General features: G+C 39.9%; 1 protein-coding gene across 4 annotated transcripts in view; it reads right to left on the bottom strand.

Annotated features, from left to right (window-relative positions):
• The window catches only part of MARCHF1 (membrane associated ring-CH-type finger 1), a gene marked incomplete at its 5' end in the record, with an annotated part of 448,487 nt that overhangs the window by 159,099 nt on the left and 261,466 nt on the right, over positions 1 to 27,922 (bottom strand). For all 4 annotated transcript variants that reach the window (XM_082639864.1, XM_082639863.1, XM_082639865.1 and 1 more), the window contains one exon: positions 24,869 to 24,919. In XM_082639864.1, coding sequence (XP_082495990.1) covers positions 24,869 to 24,919 — 51 coding nt within the window. The remainder of the gene's footprint in view (positions 1 to 24,868; positions 24,920 to 27,922) is intronic.

The following is a 27,922-nucleotide window of genomic DNA, read 5'->3' as shown; positions in this document are numbered from 1 at the left end:
AACCACGTGGTCTTCATTCCTTTTCAGAATTGTTAAGGGAACCGAATACTGGCCCCCTTTTGCTTTATGACCCCATCTGGAAAAACTACTTCCAACATGACCACAGAACCAAGTCACAACCATTACAGCGCTGTCATTTGTCCCCTGGCACATATTCATGATCAATAGTTCTTTATCTTCAGTATTTCTTGTTACGAGAATATTACATTAAGCCAAGCAAGGCTGAATGGCAGGCATCAGGATTTAAGAGCTTGCAAATTGCTGAACTAAGCATTATTACATATTGTATTATCACAGATAATAACTGTCACGGATAACTAAGTATTATCATAGATTGGGCTTATTTTTCTAACTGTGTTGAAACTGTCTACGCAACATTCACATACCTCTTTCCACAGAGGAGTTTGATGTATTTTCTAGAGCAGCAGAGTCTGTCTGATAGAGTTTTTGGTGACGATGTGAATATTCTGTCCCTATATTGTCCAATATGGTAACCACTGGAATGTGGCCAGCACAACTGAAGAACTTATTTTAAAATTTTATATAATTGCAATTAATTTAAATTTAGATAGCTACCCATGGCTAATGGCTACTATGCTGCTTAAGAATCAATAACCAGCTACTTACTACTGTAAATTCACCTGGCTAGAATATTTTTTTCCATATGTGTCATAAAACAAATCTTTTTCATCTTGCCCCAAAGGACCCAGACTCTTTAAGACAGACTTCCCCCATGACTTGTAGGATGGATGAGAACTGTTTACATCATTAGACAGGTATATGATACGATATCCTAAATTCATCTCACAAATCTATTAATTTATATTATACTAAAAAAAGAGATTAAAATATGCAAGTACAATATTGAAGAGTTTAAGTTAAATCGAACTGGTCCATTTCTTACATGTTTGGTTGGCCACTGCCAGTGTTACTTAATATCTTGGCACTATTCTCTCATTCTGCCTGTTCTCTCCCACTGAGTGGTTGGCATGACCTATTTTCTGAGGTTTTTAGGAGCCTGTACTTAGCTGGGCACTGGGTCAGGAGATCTGAGCTGTCTACACTCGTCATGATATCCAGAATTCTTCACTTAAGGAGACCCAGGGTACACAGACTAAACGCCAACAGTGACTCCCACTCCCCACGGACGTCTGATTCCCGGGCCAGCCTGCAGCCTTGCTTCTGAACTTCACCTCCACAAATATGGTCCCTATTATCAATTAATTCTGTTTTCAACTAAAATTACTTTGACTCTGGACTTCACTTAAAGTGAGTCACTCTCCTCACGGGATGTTTAGAGAGGCAATACAATGCAAACGGACTAAACACTGAAAGAAGATGACATCCGTCTACTCAGCACTGGGGGAGATAAAATGTTACTGATCCTAACTTCTTAGCAGGTGTTCTGTTCAGGGATTTAATCACTGACAATACTTGAAAGTGGAATTAAAAGCAGACCTTAGGAACTATGAAGCCAACATTTCTTGTTTTAGAGATGGATCCCTTTCACCACCACCATCCACATGTTGGTCACATTAAGGTACATTTAAGAAGTGTCTCCAAGGACGGCCAACCTCACCCCAGATCTGAATGACACTCCTACCCAGACTCAGCTTCCTGCCTGCCAAGGAGCCAGGCTGGCTCCCGCTGGCCCCGTGTTGGGGGCGGGGATGGAGGTATCAGCCCCACATTTCCTATTTCAGATGCCAACAAGCTGTGACCGAAGGCACGACAGGGAACCCCGACATCACAAAGGAGCAGAAACGATGGCTTGAAGGCCTGGACATCCTGCCTTCCACGCCCACGCTGCTCCTGCATTAAGAAGCTGTCACTCACGCTGTGTGAGACTTCTGGGCTGCAATTCTCCTCGAAGCCGGAGAAGGTTCCCAGAGGCTGATAATAATCAGTACTTTTCAGTGCAAAGATGGGGAAGTGACCCAGAGCCACGGGGTTGTTTTGCAGACAGGAGAAGAGGCTCCTGCTAAGAAGCCTGTCGACACAGACGCCAGATGGACCCCTGGGCCATCTCACCCCGACGACCCACACCACCTCGGGAGCACGGCACCCTGATCTGTGCTTACCAGTGTCTCCCCAGACCTGCTCTTCCCACCCTGCCCAGAAGCCCAGGGAGCATTCCAGATGACGCCGGCCACTGGTGGAAAACTTCTGTGAACTTTGCTTTTGTCTCTGACACGTCTCCTACCTGCCCACTAAATCCTGCCTCGGTGGAACATCTAACCTCCCACCTGGACCATCAGTTTCTGCCCACCAGGCCTCTGCCTTCAGATCGGCTTGTCTCCAGCCCCAGTGCGCCCTCCAGTGGAGGCACTATTGCTGTGGGGCTGGCTGTCCTGCGCATCCTAGGGCTTCGGCGGCATCCCTGTCTCCCCCGCCGCGAGATGCCAGGAGCATCCCCCTCCCCAGCTGTGACAACCCAAAATATCTCCAGATGTTGCCAGATGTCTCAGGGGCTTTCATCTGGGCTGTACATTCAAATCACTTGGGAAACATCTTAAAAAATACCAATGCCGGGGGCTTCCCTGGTGGTGCAGTGGTTGAGAGTCCACCTGCCGATGCAGGGGACACGGGTTCGTGCCCCGGTCCGGGAAGATCCCACATGCCGCGGAGCGGCTGGGCCTGTGAGCCATGGCCGCTGAGCCTGCGCATCCAGAGCCTGTGCTCCGCAACGGGAGAGGCCACAACAGTGAGAGGCCCGCATACCGCAAAACAAAAACAAAAACAAAAAACGAAAAACAAAAAAAACCCCACCAATGCCTGGGCTCCACCCTACTTAATTACCTCTTCAGTAAATCAGAAACTAAAAGTAAAAAGTACCTCCAACTCTTCCTATTGTTCAGAAGGCTTGACGTGGTTTGGTTGTTGAAAGAAACAACAACTAAATATAGATTACATAGTTTAGGGAAGGAAAAAGGAGAGAGTATATTTCAAGCCCTCTGCTACCTATCGCTTGCCAGAATACACATGAAGCCACAAACATAATTTAATTGGATAACAAAAACCAGCTAGCATTACAGTCTCCAAATCATGATCCTTTATCACCTTTGGTGTGGTCATGAGGTCACCTCAACTAATGGTCATGTCAACAGCCTTCCCCAGGCTGGCCCCCAGCACTAGACCACCGTATCTTCAAAATGCTTTGGCAGAAGGCAGAGTTGACCTGTTGCTACACCCAAAGCTTTCCAAGCGTATGGCTTTTCCTACTTCTTGAAATCCAAGAGAGCTACGGAGACCCGTCCTAGAGGAAATTCCAAAAAAAACAACCAAACAAACAAACAAAAGCCAAAATAAAACTTTTAGCTAAAGATAACAAACCAGAGAAATGTTCAATAATCCCAGAATATATATTTCATAATGGCCGTGACTATAGTAGCTCTAATAGCTTTGAATGTTTAGCATCTAAAATAATTTCTTGCATATAATAACTGGGCATTCTATAACTAATCAAGGTATGAGTGAAAGATCATAGATGCCGTCCCATTCTGTTTTACAAAAAGTAGTAGGGCAGATCAAGCCAGTTTTAGCAAACAAACAAACGAAGCTCATGATGATTCAAAAGACTGATCTTTCATGTGTATTTCTCTATAGATATGTGGAGACATAATTTTCATCTTTGCACATTTTTCGGATGATGAAAACTATGTAGTCTCTCCCCAGATGCATAAATATACACACACTCAAGTTAATTTGAAGTAATTTCTTTTTTTTTCTGGACTTTCTAAAGCATTCTAGACAATTAAGAAATCTGGATCTTCTAAAAACATATTAGATGCCCCAGAGCAGATTATCTGTAGTAAAGAACCAATTCTGTCTTTCTCTCTCTTCCTCTCCCCCACCTTTTCTCTTTCTCTCTTTTTTTCTCTACAATCCTTTACGAACTAATACACTTGAAAATACAATTAAAAATTGCTGTGGGATTGCGTGCTGTAAGAATGTAAAATTGCTAAAAAATTTCTAAGCTGCTTAGGTCAGATTCCCTAGAAGCGGAGCCTGAGACAAGAATTCTTGCCCAAGTGATTTACTAGGGTGGTGTTTTTAGAAGTGGAAAGAGGGGAGCAGTTATAGAACAGGAGCTACAGAGCCGGGCAGAATTTTGTCTTACCTGAACGTTAGCTTCAGCTGATCCCATATGGCGGCTCTGGCACCCACACTGAACCAAGCATTAATCCCACCTTGAGGCAAGGGGGTCAGTGCCCCCTTCCTTCCAGCAGCCCTTGACCTCGTGGGCAATAAAGTTCCCGTGTGGCCAATGACAGGTTTCTGGGGACGGAGCAGCTGTGAGTTACATTATCAGCCAGCGCTCACAGCAGCTGTGGGACGGGGTCTGTAGTAGGGATGTGGGTGGGGGCTCAACAGCGTCCACTTGAGATGATGCCTTGGACCACTCAGATCCACCTGCGGTTCCCATCAGGTTCACCCCACCTTGACACAGCTTCTCCAGGATTCTGACTGGCTCCACCTTCAGGAAAATCTCAGCAGAGGAGGTCAAGAGGGATGAAATATAGCCCCCGTTGCTGCATTTGGTCCAGAGATCATGGCTGATAACTCATCATCTTCCTGACTGCACACCCCTTCTAAATTCCTTTCACCTTTGTCAACCGTTCTGTTGGTCTGGGTGGCTTGCCTGAGGGACCGAGCCCTGGTTACTGAGCCCTTATCAGGCTGTAGTTGTTCTACTTGCCCATTTACAGATATAGTGAAAGGAACAGAGATGCTAGTAAATCACATGAAGGGCAAACATATTTCCCCCTGTCCCAATTTTGTATAAAGGTTAAGAATAAGGTTAATTGCTCCTGCTAGAATGGTAACAGATTTCTTGACTTGCTGGGATACTAGCTGGAGGCGCTCAAGGTGACCGGACAGCAGTCATAGCTTTAAGTTTAGTGGGATTCTCACTGTGTCCTCCAGTGGGACAGTGTGCCTTGTGAACCAGCACTTAGAAACCCACCGAGCCTAAAGTGATGGCTGTGGGAAGCACAAAGCCCACAAATGGATCACGGGAAGTAAGGTGTCTGGACCTGTAAGAAACAAGGTGCCATTTCATGGGTGCTGGTTTCAAACACGTAATGCATCTTGTGGGAGAGTGTCCCATTCTCCCAGGGAGTCTTCTCTAGGCTGATAGCTCGCAGCCATCTTCAAAAGTCTGTATAATTGCTGTATCAGACTGACAGCATCTGGCCGACAGGGTATGTGCTGCAGGAGGCCTGTGAATCCCACACTCACATACACACACTGCTGCACCTTTCTGCTTTACACTGAGTCCCTGGGTCTGATGTGATGTTGGCAGAATCCTGCATTGGTAGATCAGATGCTGAGTTCAGAGTGCTGGCAGTAGCTGGAAGCTGTTACATGAGGCACAGAGCCAGGACTCAGACCAGGAAATGAGACATTCACCTCAGGAATGCAAATGTAAGGGGGCACTGAAACACTCAATAATCAAGAGAAAAAAAAATCTTTAAAACAATATTTTAAAAAATGTAAAAAATTCATGATGAACAAATACCAAAAAATTAAATATAGAGAAAATCAGTAATACAGAATTTTCCTTTTGCCTCTGGCTGCATATGGCCTGATATAGCACTGATCCTGTTTTTATTTAAAATGTTGATATCCTATTTATAATGGAGTTTTTGCAAGACACTTGTTTCTTAAAATACTGCATTAAAATTTATGTTGATTACTGAGTTTTTTGGCACCCCACTGCACTTTGTGTCTGAGCCTAGTGCTTTTCTTACTTCACCCTAGTTCTAACTTTTCAAAAGAGGCAAACCTAGAAGGCCTGTGATGCAATCAAGTCGCTATCAGGGGCTGGTTGTTTTCTTGATAAATGGTATTAAATTAAGGGGCTCAACATCAGCCTCTGCTTCTTCAGGTCAAGTGTTCATTCAGCAAGGCAGGTGGCTGGATCACCCCTGATGAGGAAGAGACCATGGCATTGTGCCCACGCAAGGCTTCTCTGCCACCAGAGCTATTCCATTTATGGGCTCTGGCACAGCAACAGGGGAGCTTAGGACAGAGCCTGGCTGAAATCCACTGGATAAGCCATCCTTTCCACCTATTTAGCACCTCTTCTGCAATAGATGCTCTTTGGTGGGTAGTAACGTATGATTTTTTTTTTTTTTTTTTTTTTTTTTGTGGTACGCGGGCCTCTCACTGCTGTGGTCTCTCCCGTTGCGGAGCACAGGCTCCGGACACGCAGGCTCAGCAGCCATGGCTCACGGGCCCAGCCGCTCCACGGCATGTGGGATCCTCCCGGACTGGGGCACGAACCCGTGTCCCCTGCATCGGCAGGCGGACTTTCAACCACTGCGCCACCAGGGAAGCCCTAAAGTATGATTTTTAAAAATGCTCACATGTTATGTATCTAGGGTGAAAGGCTAGACTTCACCCACTTGACTTAGGGAAAATCTCTGAAGACGGAGGCAGGTGGTGAATTATGTGAAAACACTCAGAGAAGCCTGGAGAAGGTGGCTGGTGTTGGGCATCTGGGTGGGGCATCAACTGCATCCATTATAAACACGTGCACTTTCACCTGTCTTGTGTGTATTGGAACACTGAGTCATGCACTGGCCTGGTCCAAGGATCACTGCTCTGTGCACCCACAGAGTCCACATTAGGAACATACATTCTAAAGCTAACAAAACAAAACAGGCTCTATTCTCTCATTCAGCACATATTTTTTGAGTGTATTTATCAGTCACATTTCTAGGTGCTGAGGAAGCAATACTGGACCAAGAAATGAAGTTCTTAATCTCATAGACCTTAAACAAAACAAATAAAGAAAATATATAATATTGCAGATTACAACACAATCCTTAAGGGAAAATAAAGCAGGAAAGGAGATAGGTCCTCACTGATAAGGTGGTATCTAAGTAGAAAAATCGAGAAAGCAAGCCATGTAGACATGTGGGGAATGAGCCTTTTGAGCAGGCAGGGCAGAGACAAATGCCCCGAAGCAGAAGGGTTCAGTGAGTCTGTAGCTGAGTAACCCAGAGCAAGAGCAATAAGAAATACAATTAGAGAGAGACTGCAGGGACAGCTTAGGGATTTCTGTTTTACTCTGACTGATATAGGAAACGATTGGAGGGTTGAAACAGGAGCAAGACACTATCTGGAGCTTCCCTGGTGGCACAGTGGTTGAGAGTCCACCTGCCGATGCAGGGGACGCGGGTCCGTGCCCCAGTCTGGGAGGATCCCACATGCCACGGAACGGCTGGGCCTGTGAGCCATGGCCACTGAGCCTGCGCTCCGCAACGGGAGAGGCCACAGCGGTGAGAGGCCCACGTACCACCAAAAAAAAAAAAAAAAAAAAAAAGACACTATCTGGCATATATTTGAAAAGGATCATATTGGCTGTTTCATGAGAATAGACTTAAAAGGATATAAGGGTGGTTGTTTCCGTCATGTCACTTAATTTCTGGTCTGTTCCTGCTGAAATCTAGTGGGCCAGGCACCCTCACCATCAGAGCAGACCAGCATGTGGTATGAAGCTACTTTCCTAGTAACGTGTTCTTTCAATATTCATCATAAATGAGGATCAAAACCAGTTTGCATTCACCTGGCATAGACAGCAGTACACATTCCTGGTCCTGCGCCAGAGATACGTCACAATATAGACTGAAGGTAACCTTGATTGTCTGACGATTGTCAAAATCAGTTTAGTCCATTTTGTGATGATATCATGTTAATCAGGTCTAATGAGCAGGAAAGGTCAATAACCTGAAGGCTTTTTTAGGACATGAGGGAGGGAGAAAAATTCCACAAACATTCAGGAATTGGCCAAACCAGTGAAAATACTGGGGATCCCCTTCTGTTGTGTGTGTCAAGACATTCCCTTCAGACACATTTGGCATCTAATCTTGCTATGAAGAAAGACGCAGAATGCTTGGTAGGATTCTGAGTCTTAGAACAAGACAACACTTTGGAATAATTCTCAGGCCCTTTATCAGATGACTCAGAAGGCTACCCCTTTTGAGTGGGGACTAGAATGAGAAAAGTTTCTGCAGAAGTGTCAGCTGCAATACAAGCAACCTTGATGCCAAAGCCGTAATAAGTGGCAAGTCCCATACTATTATCATTACCATGGTAAATAGGAATGCCAGGCAGGTTCTCTGTCAAGTCCCAAATAGAGAATTACAGTGAAAACTTTAGTGTTTTGGATCAAGGTCACACCACTGCAAAGTTCTTGTAGTATAGAAAACACCTCCTGGTATGCTACTTGGCTCTAGAAAGACTGGTCAGGACATCAGTGGACCACAGGACTAGAACCATCAGGTCCATGGTCAGGACATCAGTGGACCACAGGAATGGAGCTTTCCCTCAAGAGTGACACAAGTTATGTGGTCTGGTAGACAGAGCAGCAATTCACTCAACAACAGACTTGGCCATCATGAGGGGCTAGGGAAGCTGCTACATAATGAGGAATCAAGATAAGTCTCAAACTTGGGGCATCTGCTGTAGCATTTTTCCATTTATCCAAACACAGGTTTAACTTCAAATCGTTGATTATATCAAGCATAACCTGTTAAGGGCAAGGTAATCAGAGACACCTCACCAGCAAACTGCCTAGTCTAAAAGAACTGATAATCAAGAATGAGGGATATCAATACATAAGGCAACTGCTAACAGCTATAAAAGAGGAAATTGACAGTAACAGTAATAGTGGGGGACTTTAACACCTCACTTACACCAATGGACAGATCATCCAAACAGAAAATTAATAAGGAAACACAAGCTTTAAATGACACAATAGACCAGACAGATTTAATTGATATTTAGAGGATATTCCACCCAAAAACAGCAGATTACACTTTCTTCTCAATGCACATGGAACATTCTCCTGGAGAGATCACATCTTGAGTCACAAATCAAGCTTCAGTAATTTAAGAAAATTGAAATCATATCAAGCATCTTTTCTGACCACAACACTATGAGACTAGGAATCAAGTACAGGGAAAAAACAGTAAAAAACACAAACACATGGAGGCTAAACAATACATTACTAAATAACCAAGAAATCACTGAAGAAATCAAAGAGGAAATCAAAAAATACCTAGGGACAAATTACAACAAAATATGACAATCCAAAACCTATGGGACGCAGCAAGAGCAGTTCTAAGAGGGAAGTTTATAGCAATACAAGCCTACCTCAAGAAAAAAGAAAAATCTCAAATAAAAAATCTAACCTTACACCTAAGGAACTAGAGAAAGAAGAACACACAAAACCCAGTGTTAGCAGAAGGAAAGAAATCATAAAGATCAGGTCAGAAATAAATGAAATAGAAACAAAGAAAACAATAGCAAAGATCAATAAAACTAAAAGCTGGTTCTTTGAGAAGATAAACAAAATTGATAAAACATTAGCCAGACTCATCAAGAAAAAGAGGGAGAGGACTCAAATCAATAAAATTAGAAATGAAAAAGGAGAAGTTACAACAGACACCACAGAAATACAAAGCATCCTAAGAGACTACTACAAGCAGCTCTATGCCAATAAAATGGACAACCTGGCAGAAATGGACAAATTCTTAGAAAGGTATAACCTACCAAGACTGAACCAGGAAAAAATAGAAAATATGAACAGACGAATCACAAGTAATGAAATTGAAACTGTGATTAAAAATCTTCCACCAAACAGAAGTCCAGGACCAGATGGCTTCACAGGTGAATTCTATCAAACATTTAGAGAAGAGCTAACACCCATCCTCAAACTCTTCCAAAAAATTGCAGAGGAAGGAACATTCCCAAACTCATTCTATGAGGCCACCATCACCCTGAAACCAAAACCAGACAAAGATACTACAAAAAAAGAAAATTACAGACCAATATCACAGAAGAATATAGATGCAAATATCCTCAACAAAATACTAGCAAACAGAATCTAATAACATATTAAAAGGATGATACACCATGATCAAGTGGGATTTATCCCAGGGATACAAGGATTCTTCAATATACGCAAATCAATCAATGTGATACACCATATTAACAAATTGAAGAATAAAAACCATATGATCATCTCAATAGATGCAGAAAAAGCTTTTGACAAAATTCAACACCCATTTATGATAAAAACTCTCCAGAAAGTGGGCATAGAGGGAACCTACCTCAATATAATAAAGGCCATATATGACAAACCCACAGCAAACATCATTCTCAATGGTGAAAAACTGAAACCATTTCCACTAAGATCAGGAACAAGACAAGGATGTCCACTCTCGCCACTATTATTCAACATAGTTTTGGAAGCCCTAGCCATGGCAATCAGAGAAGAAAAAGAAATAAAAGGAATACAAATTGGAAAAGAAGAAGTAAAACTGTCACTGTTTGCAGATGACATGACACTGTACTAACAATGCCACCAGGAAACTACTGCAGCTAATCAATGAATTTGGTAAAGTTGCAGGATACAAAATTAATGCACAGAAATCTCTTACATTCCTATACACTAATGATGAAAAATCTGAAAGAGAAATTAAGGAAACACTCTCACTTACCACTGCAACAAAAAGAATAAAATACCTAGGAATAAACCTACCTAGGGAGACAAAAGACCTGTATACAGAAAACTATAAGACACTGATGAAAGAAATTAAAGATGATACAAACAAATGGAGAGATATACCATGTTTTTGGAATGGAAGAATCAATATTGTGAAAATGATTATACTACCCAAAGCAATCTATAGATTTAATGCAATCCCTATCAAATTACCAATGGCATTTTTTACAGAACTAGAACAAAAAATCTTAAAATTTCTTTGGAGACACAAAAGACCCTTAATAGCCAAAGCAGTCTTGAGGGAAAAAAACAGAGCTGGAGGAATCAACCTCCCTGACTTCAGACTATACTACAAAGCTACAGTAATAAAGACAATATGGTATTGGCAGAAAAACAGAAATATAGATCAATGGAACAGGATAGAAAGCCCAGAGATAAAACCATGCACCTATGGTCAACTAATCTATGACAAAGGAGGCAAGGATAAACAATGGAGAAAAGAGAGCCTCTTAAATAAGTGGTGCTGGGAAAACTGGACAGCTACATGTAAAAGAATGAAATTAGAACACTCCCTAACACCATACACAAAAATAAATTCAAAATGGATTAGAGTCCTAAATGTAAGACTGGACACTATAAAACTCTTAGAGGAAAACACAGGAAGAAAACTCTTTGACATAAATCACAGCAAGATCTTTTTTGATCCACCTCCTAGAGTAATGGAAATAAAAACAAAAATAAACAAATGGGACCTAATGAAACTTAGAAGGTTTTGCACAGCAAAGAAAACTACAAACAAGATGAAAAGACAGCCCTCAGAATGGGAGAAAATATTTGCAAACGAATCAATGGAGAAAGGATTAATCTCCAAAATATATAAACAGCTCATGCAGGTCAGATATTAAACAAACAACCCAATCAAAAATGGGCAGAAGACCTAAATAGACATTTCTCCAAAGAAGACATACAGATGGCCAAGAGGCACATGAAAAGCTGCTCAACATCACTAATTATTAGAGAAATGCATATCAAAACTACAATGAGGTATCATCTCACACCAGTTAGCATGGGCATCCTCAGAAAATCTACAAACAACAAATGCTGGAAAGGGTGTGGAGAAAAGGGAACGCTCTTGCAGTGTTGGTGGGAATATGTAAATTGATACAGCCACTATGGAGAACAGTATGGCGGTTCCTTAAAAAAGTAAAAATAGAATTACCATATGACCCAGCAATCCCACTACTGGGCGTATACCCTGAGAAAACCATAATTCAAAAGGACACATGTGCCCAATGTTTACTGCAGCACTCTTTACAATAGCCAGGTCACAGAAGCAACCTAAATGCCCATTGACAGATGAATGGATAAAGAAGATGTGGTACATATATACAATGGACTGTCACTCAGCCATAAAAAGGAACGAAACTGGGTCATTTGTAGAGACGTGGATGGATCTAGGGACTGTCATACAGAGTGAAGTAAGTCAGAAAGAGAAAAACAAATATCGTATATTAATGCATATATGTGGAACCTAGAAAAATGGTACAGATGAACCGTTTTGCAGGGCAGACATAAGAGACACAGATGTAGAGAACAAACGCATGGACAGCAAGGGGGGAAAGTGGCAGCAGGGGTGGTGGTGGTGGTGTGATGAATTGGGAGATTGGAATTGACATATATACACTAATATGTATAAAATGGATAACTAGTAAGAGCCTGCTGTATAAAAAATAAATAAAATAAAATTCAGAAATTCAAAAAAAAGAAAAAAAGAATGAGGGATAGTGGGGATGAGTTGGCAGAAGGAAGGGATGAATCAGTGATGGCTTTGGCAGCAGCAATAGCAAAAGCTCGTCCTACCAGCCCACGTCTTTCCATCTCTTCCTCAGAAATTATGACCAGTCATCATCTCTAAGTATCTGCGGGTTCACATAGATCTGGGTGGTATGATGGACAGACCATAGTGGATGCTGCCAGGGTTCCACCAACACCCAGTTTGGCCCCTTTTACCATGTGAGGCCCTGACTCCTGAAGCATCTGGGCATTTTGGTTTCTAAAGTTCTGCAACTGGGATTCTCTTTGGAAAACTGCCCTGGGCGTCTTAGCTTCCTGATGCGAGAGAGTCACAGTTCCTGGACGTTTCCCTCTGTGTAAGTGACCTGAGCCTGGATGGCTGGTGAGGAGGATAGAAGCCCTGCTTCTCTGCCTCAGGTGGGGACAACGTCAAGTTCATTTCATACTGCAGGGTCCCCTTGCAGGATCGGGGGGACTTTTCTTGACTTCCTCTTCCTGCCCTGCTTCTCCTAATATACTCTCACAATACATCATTGCAAAAGATTCCCATCTCAGCATCTACTGTGGGACACATGACATAAGAAAGATTCCTATTACAAATTCATGTGGAAAAGTGGAGTAGGATATTTGAGCCTAGAATTCATGGCATAAATCTGGGCTAGAAATATCTATTTGAGAGTTGTCGGCATATTGATTCTATACAGTAATGAGGCTAGATGAGTTCACCTAAAAAGTAAGTGTATATAAAGAAAAAGCCGCATGATATAAGAAGGTCTCAGGCTCTCTTAATCTACCACCACCACTTTTACTAATTCAACTAAATTTTTACTCATTTCCTCAGTTTCGGTCTCAGGACAGATCCTGACCCAGGCTCTATGAGAGTTCTCAAATTAGTCCACCTCATTTCTAGCTGTTTCCTAATTCTACATTCCATTTTACTGCATCAACCTGTCAAATTTACCCTCTCAAGGTATGCAGTCTGAAGGTATGGCTGATATATAGGTCCCTTGTATAAGCAAACCAAGATGGACCTCTCACTAACCCAGAACATTAAACGCCTGTACAGAGATGCAAATACTTGGCTCGGGTTCAGCTGTACGAACTCCCAATACATGTTAAATTGGGGGAACACATTCACCTTGACCTTGCTGGAAAACACATTGGAATCTTAAAGGCAAATCTGGCAAAAGAGGAAGAGATGAAGATTTACAGAAGTAGAATCAAGGTATTTATTTGATCAAAAGAAAACACCTATTTAAAATGTACATCCTTAAAAATGTTTGTTGAATAAATTGTGTTGGCTATACTATACACCTTTATTTATTGCAGAATAAGCTGGGGCACACAGAGAGGGAAAGGAAACACTTTAGCATTAATATTTCATACAGTATGTACTGTCTTTACCTTAACATTGTATATGATATTTCTAGGTAGATACCGACTGAACAATTTAGCTGATGCTTTGTCAAGTAAGTGAGGTCTAGGGAACATAATAGGGAATAATGGAAGCTAACTGAAACATCATTTTAAGGTAGTAGCTTTTGAATTTCTTTTCATAAGTAGATTAGATTTCATGAGCTGCTTCCTACATAGACCAAAAAGCATAAAGTGGCTTGTTTCAAAGAAAATGCTAGATGTTGATTTCAACTGAAAGTACAAGCCTTTCTTTCCTTTTGACAGTTTGCTCTTGAAAGGTTTTTCTTGTGAAATACATAATATACTGTTGCTAGTTGAATGTAATGAACCCTCACCCTAGAAAGAAGAAAAGAAAAGCTAAATTTGGCTAATTTTGCTTCCTGAGGAAACTATTTGTGAGCCATATGTGTGTTAAAAAGTAGCAACAAACACTAATATCAAAAGCAGCTTTTCAGAGGAAAAGTAAGTGAGGAAAAAATGAAAACTGGCATGTTCACACTGAGATATTTTGACAATCTCACATACATTGTTTTAAACTCATATAGCTTCTCTGTAGCTTTTGGAGCAGCATTAACATATCCAAGGCACACAAATCCTATTAGAGTAAAAAAAAAAAAAAGAAGAGTCACAAGTATATCTTATATGTCCTAAAACAAGCTAGAAATATAAACTAATAAAAAACTCAAAGATGGAATGACCAGAAAACTCAAAGTATAATCGCAACTGAATAATATAGGGTAGAAATATTCAGAGGTAAAGACTAAGGAGAAAAAGTTTAAATGTTGACTAACAATTCAACATTTGTTATTTATCCCACACTTGGATATTTCATATTCACAGCAGCAAGATCACTCCTGAATATCAAAAATAATAATGTTCCGTTTCTAATGTTCTGTTTACTAAAAAATGTCTCAAGGATCTCGATGGATTCTAAATCCATCTCTATGTTTCCAAGCCAGGGAACACTTGTACAATTAAAGAGAATGTATCCTACGACCAACGTTCCATGTCAAAGGTCCCTGAAGACTATTTTGAGTACCTTTCTTCTTCTAATCCATGTTTTCTGGCTTCCATGCCTTGTACTTATATGCCTTTAAACATACTTTCCTTGTATTCGATCAAGTCACACCCCTCCTTCAAGTCCTTGTTTATATACAGTTCTTCCCTAGTGCTATCCTGTCACCAGATGGGAGCGGTCATTCCCTGAGCTCTCACAGCCTGCAGTCTGTACTCTTTTAGCTGGAGCACCAGAGGGTCCCATGACTATGCTCAAGGGCAGTGATCTCCTAGGACCCCTCATAGGACTGAACTTGTAGCCATATTCATCCCTACGGTTTATTACAGTGAAAGGACACAAAGCAAAATCAGCAAAGGAAAAAGGCACACAGGGTGAAGTCCAGAGGACATTAGGAGCAGAGTTCCAAATTTCCCCAAGTTTACTCCCAGGGGAGTCATACAGATGCGCTTAATTCCTCCAGCTGTGAGCTGTGACAACAGATGTGAAGTGCTGTCTACCAGGGAGACGCATGAGAGACCCAGTGTTCCAACTTTTTAGTGGGGACTGGTCTTATAGGTACCAATTGTCTAGCATGTATCCAAACCCCAGACTCCCAGAAGGAAAGCAGGAATCTAGTAGGATAAACTGGGTTTTTTTGCACAATTGAGGCATCATACGCCATTCTTACCAGTTAGGGTGGTGGTACCCCACTACTGAAATCCCAGATGCTGACCAAGGGCCAGGCCTTTCTAAAGGTGAGAGGCGCAGGGTTGCTTGCTCTGTTATCTTTTTTGCACACAGTTCTACTTAATATATATTAAATTATAATGTATGTATATATTAAATTACAAGTTATATATCTATGTCATATCTCAACTCCTTCACTGTAAGCTCACTGAGGACTTGGAGGGGATTTTTTCATTACTCCGTCATTCCCAGTATAGAATAAGATTGCTGATGGAGACATTCCACAACTACTAATGACTAGAAGGTCTGATTCATTAAGAAACTGTAGGAAACAGGCAGGAAAGCAGACTCAATGGCATGCAGGATGGTTCTGCTATGCCAGCCTGGATGGAGTCCTCTGAACTGTGACTTCCCTTTATCAAAGGATCAGGGATGGCACAAACTTGACAACAGTTAAGGAAGATGCCCATTATGAGTTTTAGTGCTACTGACCTAACAGAATTTTTATTGTTAAAAACACATGCACTTTTTAATGAAACAAGAATGTGCACTATTTTTTCAATAAAATTATGTCACATCAAAAACATTTTACTTAATTCTAAATTTAACTTAATCCTGTCCAATCTGTTACTTATTCTTATTCCACCGAGAAAACAATATATATACTATAACCCGTGTCACAAATACACTTGCTCACAAAAAGATTACTGAGTACTTACTGTACTGTGAGACATCAGTATTAAGAGCCCCATAATAAGAGCAGCTCAAACTTACACAGTGCTGGGTACTGTGCTAAGTACCCCTCTGAGAGAGATATTGTTAGATATTCTTATTTTACAAATAAAGTTACTAAGGAAGTTAAATATGCTCTTAAGCAGTTACTCTGAATCCATACTCTTAATTACTCTGTTATGCTGACTATCACACCCTTGAGAAACTCAGTCTTTTTTGACATAAAAATTATTTTGGCAAAATTAGAGAAAATATACCCTTGTTCGACTTTAATGTCTTTTTTTCCACCACTTTAAAAGTTAAGGGACTCGAGGAGACCTTCAAGATGGAAGAGGAGTGAGAAGTGGAGATCACCTTCCTCCCCACAAATACATCAGAAATACATCTACATGTGGAACAACTCCTACAGTACACCTCCTGAATGCTGGCAGAAGACCTCAGACCTCGCAAAAGGCAAGAAACTCCCCACGTACCTGGCCGTGTGACTGACAGGGTCTTGGTGCTCCGGCCAGGTGTCAGGCCTGTGCCTCTGTGGTGGGAGAGCCAAGTTCAGGACATTGGTCCACCAGAGACCTCCCGGCTCCACATAATATCAAATGGCAAAAATCTCCCAGAGATCTCCATCTCAACACCAAGACCCAGCTTCACTCAACGACCAGCAAGCTACAGTGCTGGACACCCTATGCCAAAGAACTAGCAAGACAGGAACACAACGCCACTGATTAGCAGAGAGGCTGCCTAAAATCATAATAGGTCCACAGACACCCCAAAACACACCACCAGATGTGGACCTGCCCACCAGAAAGACAAGATCCAGCCTCATCCACCAGAACACAGGCACCAGTCCCTTCCACCAGGAAGCCTACACAACCCACTAAATCAACCTTAGCCACTGGTGGCAGACACCAAAAACAATGGGAACTACGAACCTGCAGCCTGCAAAAAGGAGATCCCAAACACAGTAAGTTAAGCAAAATGAGAACACAGAGAAACACAAAGCAGATGAAGGACCAAGGTAAAAACCCACCAGACCAAACAAATGAAGAGGAAATAGGCAGACCACCTGAAAAAGAATTCAGAGTAATGATAATAAAGATCATCCAAAATCTTGAAAATAGAATGGAGAAAATACAAGAAACGTTTAACAAGGCTGTAGAAGAACTAAAGAGAAAAGAAACAATGATGAACAACACAATAAATGAAATTAAAAATTCTCTAGAAGGAATCATTAGCAGAATAACTGAGGCAGAAAACAGATAAGTGACCTGGAAGATAAAATAGTGGAGATAACTACTGCAGAGCACAGTAAAGAAAAAAGAAGAAAAAGAATTGAGGACAATCTCAGAGACATCTGGGACAACATTAAACACACCAACATTCAAACTATAGGGTTCCCAGAAGAAGAAGAGAAAAAGAAAGGGACTGACAAAATATTTGAAGAGATTATAGTTGAAAACTTCCCTAATATGGGAAAAGAAATAGTTAATCAAGTCCCGGAAGCACATAGAGTCCCATACAGGATAAATCCAAGGAGAAACATGCCAAGACACATATTAATCAAACTATCAAAAATTAAATACAAAGAAAAAATATTAAAAGCAGCAAGGGAAAAACAACAAATAACATACAAGGGAATCCCCGTAAGGTTAACAGCTGATCTTTCAACAGAAACTCTGCAAGCCAGAAGGGAGTGGTGGGACATATTTAAAGTGATGAAAGGGAAGAAGCTACAACCAAGATTACTCTACCCAGCAAGGATCTCATTCAGATTCAACAGAGAAAGTAAAACATTCACAGACAAGCAAAAGTTAAGAGAATTCAACACCACCAAACCAGCGTTACAACAAATGCTAAATGAACTTTTCTAGGCAGGAAACACAAGAGAAGGAAAAGATCTACAATAAAAAACACAAAACAATTAAGAATATGGTAATAGGAACATACATATTGATAACTACCTTAAACGTAAATGGATTAAATGCTCCAACCAAAAGACATAGACTGGCTGAATGGATACAAAAACAAGACCTGTATATATGATGTCTACAAGAGACCTACTTCAGACCCAGGGACACATACAGACTGAAAGTAAGGGGATGGAAAAAGATATTCCATGTAAATGGAAAGCAAAAGAAAGCTGGAGTAGCAGTTCTCATATCAGACAAAATAGACATTAAAATAAAGACTATTAGAAGAGACAAAGAAGGACACTACAAAATGATCAAGGGATCAATCCAAGATGAAGATATAGCAACTGTAAATATTTAGGCACCTAACATAGAAGCACCTCAATACATAAGGAAAATGCTAAGAGCCATAAAAGGGGAAATTGACAGTAACACAATCATAGTAGGGGACTTTAAACCTCACTTTCACCAATGGACAGATCATCCAAAATGAAAATAAATAAGGAAACACAAGCTTTAAATGACACATTAAACAAGGTGGATTTAATTAATATTTATAGGACATTCCATCAAAAAGCAACAGAATACAATTTCTTCTCAAGTGCTCATGGCACATTCTCCAGGATAGATCATACCTTGGGTCACAAAGCAAGCCTTGGTAAATTTAAGAAAATTGAAATCGTATCACGTATGTTTTCTGAACACAGTGCTATGAGACTAGATATCAATTACAGGAAAAATTCTGAAAAAATACAAATACATGGAGGCTAAACAATACACTACTTAATAACCAAGAGATCACTGAAGAAATCAAAGAGGAAATAAAATAATACCTAGAAACAAATGACAATTAAAACATGAGGAGCCAAAACATATGGGATGCAGCAAAAGCAGTTCTAAGAGGGAAGTTTTACAGCAATACAAACCTACCTCAAGAGACAAGAAACATCTCAAATAAACAACCTCAGCTTACACCTAAAGCAATTAGAGAAAGAAGAACAAAAAAAACCCAAAGTTAGCAGAAGGAAAGAAATCATAATGATCAGATCAGAAATAAATGAAAAAGAAATGAAGGAAATGATAGCAAAGATCAGTAAAACTAAAAGTTGCTTCTTTGAGAATACAAACAAAATTGATAAACCATTAGCCAGACTCATCAAAAAGAAAGGGAGAAGACTCATATTAATAAAATTAGAAATGAAAAAGGAGAAGTAACAACTGACACTGCAGAAATACAAAGGATTATGAGAGATTACCACAAGCAACTATATGCCAATAAAATGGACAACCTGGAAGAAATGGGCAAATTCTTAGAAAAGCACAACCTTCTGAGACTGAACCAGGAAGAAATAGAAAATATAAACAGACCAATCACAAGCACTGAAATTAAGACAGTAATTAAAATCTTCCAACAAACAAAAGCCTAGGATCAGATGGCTTCACAGGTGAATTGTATCTAACATTTAGAGAAGAGCTAACATCCTTCCTCCTCAAGCTCTTCCAAAATATGACAGAGGGAGGAAAACTCCAATACTCATTCTATGAGGCCACCTTCACCCTGATACCTAAACCAAAGATGTCACAAAGAAAGAAAACTACAGGCCAATATGACTGATGAACATAGATGCAAAAATCCTCAACAAAATACTAGCAAACAGAATCCAGCAGCACATTAAAAGGATCATACACCATGATCAAGTGGGGTTTACCCCAGGAATGCAAGGATTCTTCAATATACGCAAATCAATCAATGTGATACACCATATTAACAAACCAAAGGAGAAAAACCATATGATCATCTCAATAGATGCAGAAAAAGCTTTCGACAAAAGTCAACACCGGTTTATGATAAAAACGCTCTATAAAGTAGGCATAGAGGGAACTTACCTCAACATAATAAAGGCCATGTATGACAAACCCACAGCCAACATCATTTTCAATGGTGAAAAACTGAAACCATTTCCACTAAGATAAGGAACAAGATAAGGTTGCCCACTAGACCACTATTAATCAACATAGTTTCGGAAGTTTTAGCCACAGCAATCAGAGAAGAAGAAGAAATAAAAGGAATCAAAATGGGAAAAGAAGAAGTAAAGCTGTCACTGGTTGCAGACAACAAGATCCTACACATAGAGAATCCTAAAGACACTACCAGAAAACTACTAGAGCTAATCAATGAATTTGGTAAAGTAACAGGATACAAAATTAATGCACAGAAATCTCTTGCATTTCTATACACTAATGATGAAAAATCTGAAAGAGAAATTAAGGAAACACTCCCATTTACCATTGTAACAAAAAAGAATAAAATACCTAGGAATAAACCTTCTTAGGGAGACAAAAGACCTGTATGCAGAAAACTATAAGACACTGATGAAAGAAATTAAAGATGATACAAACAGATGGAGAGATATACCATGTTCTTGGATTGGAAGAATCAACATCATGAAAATGACTACATTACCCAAAGCAATCTATAGATCACTGCAATCCCTACCAAACTACCAATGACATTTTTCACAGAACTAGAACAGAAAATTTCACCATTTGGATGGAAACACAAAAGACCCCGAATAGCCAAAGCACTCTTGAGGATGAAAAATGGAGCTGGAGGAATCAGGCTCCTGGACTTCAGACTATACTACAATGCTACAGTAGTGAAGACAGTATGGTACTGGCACAAAAACAGAAATATAGATCAATGGAACAGGAGAGAAAGCCCAGAGATAAACCCACACACATATGGTCAACTTATCTTTGATAAAGGAGGCAAGAATATACAATGGAGAAAAGACAGCCTCTTCAATAAGTGGTACTGGGAAAACTTGCCAGCTACATATAAAAGAATGAAATTAGAACACTCCCTAACACCACAGACAAAAATAAACTCAAAATGGATTAAAGACCTAAATGTAAGGCCAGACACTATCAAACTCTTAAAGAAAAACATAGGCAGAACACTCTATGACATAAATCACAGCAAGATCCTTTTTGAGCCACCTCCAAGAGAAATGGAAATAAAAACAAAAATAAACAAATGGGACCTAATGAAACTTAAAAGCTTTTGCACAGCAAAGGAAACCATAAACAAGACCAAACGACAACCCTCAGAATGGGAGAAAATATTTTCAAATGAAGCAACTGACAGTGGATTAATCTCCAAAATTTACTATCCGCTCATGCACCTCAATATCAGAAAAACAAACAACCCAATCCAAAAATGGGCAGAAGACCTAAACCAACATTTCTCCAAAGAAGATATACAGATTGCCAATAAACTCATGAAAGAATGCTCAACATCATTTATCATTAGAGAAATGCAAATCAAAACTACAATGAGGTATCAACTCACACCAGTCAGAATGCCCATCATCAAAAAATCTACAAACAATAAATGCTGGAGAGGGTGTGGAGAAAAGGGAACCCTCTTGCACTGTCGGTGGGAATGTAAAGTGATACAGCCACTACGGAGAACAGTATGGAGGTTCCTTAAAAAACTAAAAATAGAATTACCATACGACCCAGCAATCCCACTACTGGGCATATACCCTGAGAAAACCATAATTCAAAATGAGTCATGTACCACAATGTTCATTGCAGCACTATTTACAATAGCCAGGACATGGAAGCAACCTAAGTGTCCATCGACTGATGAATGGATAAAGAAGATGTGGCACATATATACAATGGAATATTACTCAGCCATAAAATGAAATGAAATTGAGTTACTTGTAGTGAGGTGGATGGATCTAGAGAGTGTCATACAGAATGAAGTAAGTCAGAAAGAGAAAAACAAAACTGTATGCTAACACATATATATATATGGAATCTAAAAAAAAATGTTTATGAAGAACCTAGGTGCAGGACAGGAATAAAGACACAGATGTCGAGAAAGGACTTGAGGACACGGGGAGTGGGAATGGTAAGCTGGGATGAAGTTAGAGAGTGGCATGGACTTATATACACTACCAAATGTAAAACAGATAGCTAGTGGAAGCAGCCGCATAGCACAGGGAAATCAGCTCGGTGCTTTGTGACCACCTAGAGGGGTGGGATAGGGAGGGTGGGAGGGAGACGCAAGAGGGAAGGGATATGGGGATATATGTATATGTATAGCTGATTCACTTTGTTATACAGCAGAAACTAACACACCATTGTAAAGCAATTATACTCCAATAAAGATGTTAAAAATAAAAAAGTTAAAGGACTCAAATATTACTAGGATTTGCCACCTCCTTCTTGGTAAGTTATGTGGTCTTAATGAAGAGTTTATCACTTAGTAATTCATTAAAAAGTAGTGAGGGCTCAACAGTGGATTTAGGATTTGTGGCTGTCATTCTGAATATAAGTAAAAGTAGCATTATATTGGCTTAAGTCTAATAAACTTAAGCACACTGAAATCTTTTCACCCCCATGGGTGTGTGATGGTTTGAGTTTTTGTGACTGTACAATTAGAATGACTGTTTAAGGGGAGAGCTTTTCTTTTCTCTCTGAATAGAATGCATTTTATCATTAATTGTCTCCCACACAAGCCTGCAATTAAAATGTATCAAATAAATTGTTTAGTCATAACTGAAAAAAAAAAAGAATGAGTCTAGAACATTTATGATGCAGTTTGGCAAACCGGTCAATAAGACCTGCCAGTTCATGTTCCTAATCTAAGATAAATTACCATCAAAATGGATAACAACCAATATTTATATCTAATACCTTTTGCAGGTCATCTATAAATAGAATATGGATTAGCAAATAGTTGTTAGACTGATGACATCTCACACTTGTCTTACTGTCCCAAACCTGTATCATCTTTGAATAACATTTCTTCATACTACTCCTATTTTAAAAGTGTTATCAATAGTCTGTGAATACTGTTAATACAAAAGAAAAAAGAATTTCTGAGAGTAATAAGATGTACGTGAAAGATATACATTAAACAGTAATAAAATCAATAGTTTGTACCAATAAAATCAAGAGCATTGCTCTTGGAGATGCAAATACACACAAAAAAATATAGCAGAGCCTGGAAGCCAAATTCATAGAAGGGAAACTACACTTCTGACTTTCTCTTAAAGAATAAATGAAAAGGTAAAAGCTATAAACAAGCTGCATTACGTCAAAGTCAAACAGCAGTTTGGAAACGCAGATACAATTTTACGCCTGGATCACGAAGCAACTGGCATGACAAAGGAGTTGTCAGTACTGCCTACAGGTTTCTAGGTCAACATTAACACTCACATTCAGAAAGATGATGATGCTCTGTAGTTGCAGGCAAGGCTCTCCATGATGTGATGGAGAGGATTGACATTTGAAAGGTATTGTTTTGATGTACAACCACTTAAGAAAACCTTCAATGACTGATACCATCGCCTCATGTCCCAGTGGAGGCAAGTGTGTCTCAGGGTGGTTAAGTGAGTGTCTTGGGTCCCATAAGTAGGAAGTGACAGTGGTGACTTACACTCACATCCTCTGTCTACACGGCTAGTGCTTTAACCACTGGGCCACATGGGCTCTCAAATGTTAGGAAGGTGCCCAGATCGCAATGCCCTTAGAGATGTACAGTTCCAGCTACTGAGATACAATTCTCTGTGGGTCTCTTGCATCTCTGCACGTCTTGGAAGCAGAAACACTGACTGCTTTTGTTCTGGACTATCTTACTAAGCTTGTACAGTGGACAGCACTGCAACACAGTGATGTGGTCTCCCTATGGAGCACTGGACAGGCATCCTTACTGTGTATTAAATATACTAGAGTTTCCTAAGAGCAGGATTCCATTCCCATACTCAACCCAGTGTGTTGACAGGTGTCAACTGACCATCTTAACATTGTCTCATAAGAATCAGCCTCAGGAAACCCACTTAAGAAAATGCTGATAATCTGGCTACTGCTATTTTTCAATGAGTAATAAAGTCCTTTGTTTGTGAAAACAAGACAAAACAAAACAAAAACTTTTCTAAATTGGAAGTGGGTCGATGTTCTGTAGTGCCTATGGTTTATTGCTGTTTTGGGGGCCCCCTTGAAGGAAAATAATACAAAATTACATTTACAAAATTGAGCTCAGGACTGTGGTATTGGCAAGTGAGGGGGCCTGCTGTGGAAGTTCTCGTCATGGTAAATTCAGCTTTGTCAGAATTATATTTTTGGAAGTCATAATTTTCCAATTTTACAAATGGCCCTAGATGATTTTTCACTCCCCAAGTACCAAGTCTATAAACTGCATAGTGCCTCATCTTAGAGAATAGCTCTTAATTTTTGTTTTCTAGGAGAAATAAAAATCTAGAGGATCTCTCCCATGCCATGAGATTTTCAACACCCTCGTGTCTTGCTTGGATTTATAGGCAGTCTAGGGAGTATTTTGGTTTTTTCATCCATCGCCTCTATAAAGCAAATATGACCAAACTAGTGTCTTAAATTAAATTGTTTTCTAAAATCTGTCCTGGTTAGATTCCAGCATAGTTGAGCCCATACTCCTGGAAAAATTGAATTCATGGGAATTGTAGCATGATGTTGATAGAGTTTCACCCTGGGTGTGTGGTAGCTTTCTGAGCCGAAGTGAGAGAAGAAACTTATTTTGAGTGACACTCGGAAAGTAGCAAATTATCTTTTGCATACAGCACTGAAGACGAAAAATAGCTTCACTCATTTTGCTGTATGAAATCAATCACAGTAAACTCTTAAAATATTTAAGACCATTAACAAGTCATATTTGTGTATTGCTCACAGATAACAATAGCAGGTTAAATGTTAGAAAATATTTACTTGAACTCATAAAATATGTAAATTAATAAACAATTAAGAAAATGAATATAGTTCACCTACTTTTGAAATATTACTTGATCGACTTGCAGATCGCCCTGGGGATTTGTCATTCTGAAAAATAAAATTAGAGACATTGATTAAAAATATAGCAGTATTCTTTGCTGCTGAGAAAAGAAAGCACAGCATAGGCCAATGTGTAGATGTCCTCTGTATTGTTCTAACAGACATAAAAATTGCTTACACAGGATGGTATTTCTTTTACCAAATTTTATTTCTCTAGTATATATCGGTGTCCTTTTGAAAATATTTCAATTATTATCAGGTTATATATCAGTCTAGGAATATTTATTTCCAGGAAACACTTATTTCTCTAGAAAAACATATGAAATTCCTTTGAAATAGAATTAGAAATGAAAATATAGTCCATTATTTCCCCTTTTCTTCTTCTACCAGTAAATTCTGGTTCTCAGTGTCAGTAAATATTGCCTACTGGGTACATGGTATATAACATCTAACTCCTGTTCTGCTAAAATACATTTTATCTGTCTGTTCAGTTATTTTATTTTCAAAATTAAAAAAAAATTAAAGGTAATTTAAAATTTTAAAACATTTAATCATTTTAAAATATTGAGAAATTATTTTAAAATTTAAAACTTCAAAATAAGTTTTAAAAAATTATACCTCAGTTCTTGCCTCTTAAGGAATTTCCAATTTCAGAGGAAAGAAGCATGAAAGAAAGCTTTTGAATAGATACATTTTTTTAAAAGTCATACAACTGTAAAGTAGAATGGGTCCTTGAAGGGTGGCACTACCTCATTCAAAGCCTGGAGGCCTTCTGCTGCCTGCAAGCAGGGCCATTCCAGGGCCTTATGGCCAGAGCTGGTGGGAAATTGACCTGACAAATCAGAATGTGTGGTACATATACCAAGAGATCACAGCACACCTTTCCTGCTGTGGAAAAAGTGTTGGAAGAGCTTGTTCTGGAAACCAAAAGTTTGTGAAGGATCTGTATTTAGCACTTTAGGATTCTTTTTAAAAAACATTTCTGAGCATTTGGACTCAACACTGCAATGGATCTGAGTAGACAACTACAGTGCATCTTGACAGGGGTCATTTTTTTTTTCTTTTCTTTTTTTTTTTTTTTGCGGTACGCAGGCCTCTTACTGCTGTGGCCTCTCCCGTTGCGGAGCACAGGCTCCAGACGCGCAGGTTCAGTGGCCATGGCTCACGGGCCCAGCCGCTCTGCGGCATGTGGGATCCTCCCGGACCGGGGCACGAACCCGTGTCCCCTGCATTGGCAGGCGGACTCTCAACCACTGCGCCACCAGGGAAGCCCCGACAGGGGTCATTTTTGAGAACGAAGCTGTTATAACAACCTGTGGGTCTGAAATTGTCCTGTGATGACTGCTCGAGACAGTTTCAGAAACACAGGGTAAATGTGTTATTGTGGAAACACAGTAGCTGCATTAACTGCAAGTTGTCAGTGTCTGGCACAGGCTTGCAGACATTTCAGCTGAACAGCACTTTTTCTTTTACATGCAACATCCATCTCATCCAACCACGGATGTCACGGTGGAGCATGTAATTACAGACCGAGATGAGTCACAACTGTACGATTAGTTACACCTCGTAACAGCCCCGCGATCCAGCTGGAGATTAATGTGTGTGTTCCCTGAAGACATTTTTCCTTGATTAGCTTCCTCTGGTGATGGAGAGAGGTACTTTTCTACTGACATTTCAACTCCTCTTCTAGAGACAAGAAAACAAAACCAATCCATCTTTCCTTCTCAGTGAAATTGAGGATTTTGACACAGTATTGTATAGAACAAAGGTCAATGATACAACAGGTTTTGAGAAGAGTTTGGTTGTCCTGGTTGTTTTACTATGTTTTCTATTTTTACATGATATTTGAGAACATGATCAAGGAACTAGAATTGAAAACTCTTCAGCAAGAACCAAGAAGTACTATTTATACAAGAAATTGATCTGGCATCAGATTACTTAATTTTTCCAACCAAACGGGACTTTGTCGTGTTTTGAGATTAAAAACAAGGAGGGCCATGGCCTTCCATAACTGTGAATGAGTTCAGTGTGAGGTCGTAATAAGCAGATAATTCCCATATGCTTCAGCCTCCCCCAGTCTACTGGGAGGAGGCCTCTGCTTTATTATTTCATACTTCAAGAGACCTTTTACATTGAAATCAGTTAGCTCTATTTCCTCTTAATACAAGGTTAGGCATTGAAGGAAATAAACAAGCTTAGGCAAAGGCTAACTTTTTGCAGTGCCTAAGGTCTCTTGTTATTTCCATTCCAGTTAACACATGGGAACAGAGAGGTTACCCTATTGCTGCAACGGCGGTGATATAAAATGTGGTTTTGACTTGAACTAGACCTGCACCCGTGGCACTAATTCTAGCAGGAGTGTACTTGAGATCCCAGACCTCCAAATTCCTCACTGTGAAATGGGCAGATAACATATTGGGGATTGGATCAAATGAGTTATAGATGAAAACATTTGAGAGATTACAAGTTTATAATATTTCCATTATTATTCACAGGTAGAGGAAACACCCAAAGAGCCCCCTCAAAAATCATGACAATCATCACAGGTTACTAGACCCATAATTTTAACATAAACACCTCTCTATCCTGCAACTCAACCTCTACTGTGGATTAGATTCTGGCATATAAAATTCAAGGATGGAAAATCAAATTTCTCTCTACCAAAGGGGATTAAGGAAGTCTGGTCTGCCTTGCTTTTGAAGCAAAGCTCCACAAGCACTTTCCCTCTTGGAATACTTCCAAAGCAATCTGTTCAATCTGCTACTAATTAATTAAATGGCTTGTCCCATTACTATTGCAATGACATATTCTTCTTTGTAGATTAGCCAAATATGGTTGTCATACCTCATTATGATCAGTTTAAATTCTTTACCTTAGATTAAATAGAAGCTGTCTCAGAATCTAACATAACTTACTGGTACCCAAATTATAGTGACCTTGTAGGTCACTAAAAGCTGAAACCAACAAGAGTTCCAGACAAGTCCACACGAAAATTATGGGATCTTCAAGCAATAATGTTGATGAGCTATTTTAGCAGATCAATCTCAGCAG

The sequence above is a fragment of the Mesoplodon mirus genome (assembly GCF_964341445.2).
Source record: "Mesoplodon mirus genome assembly, chromosome: 2".
Classification (NCBI taxonomy): Eukaryota; Metazoa; Chordata; class Mammalia; order Artiodactyla; family Ziphiidae; genus Mesoplodon; species Mesoplodon mirus.
The sequence above is the reverse complement of the archived record's forward strand: the minus strand, read 5'-3'. Positions and strand labels throughout refer to the sequence as shown.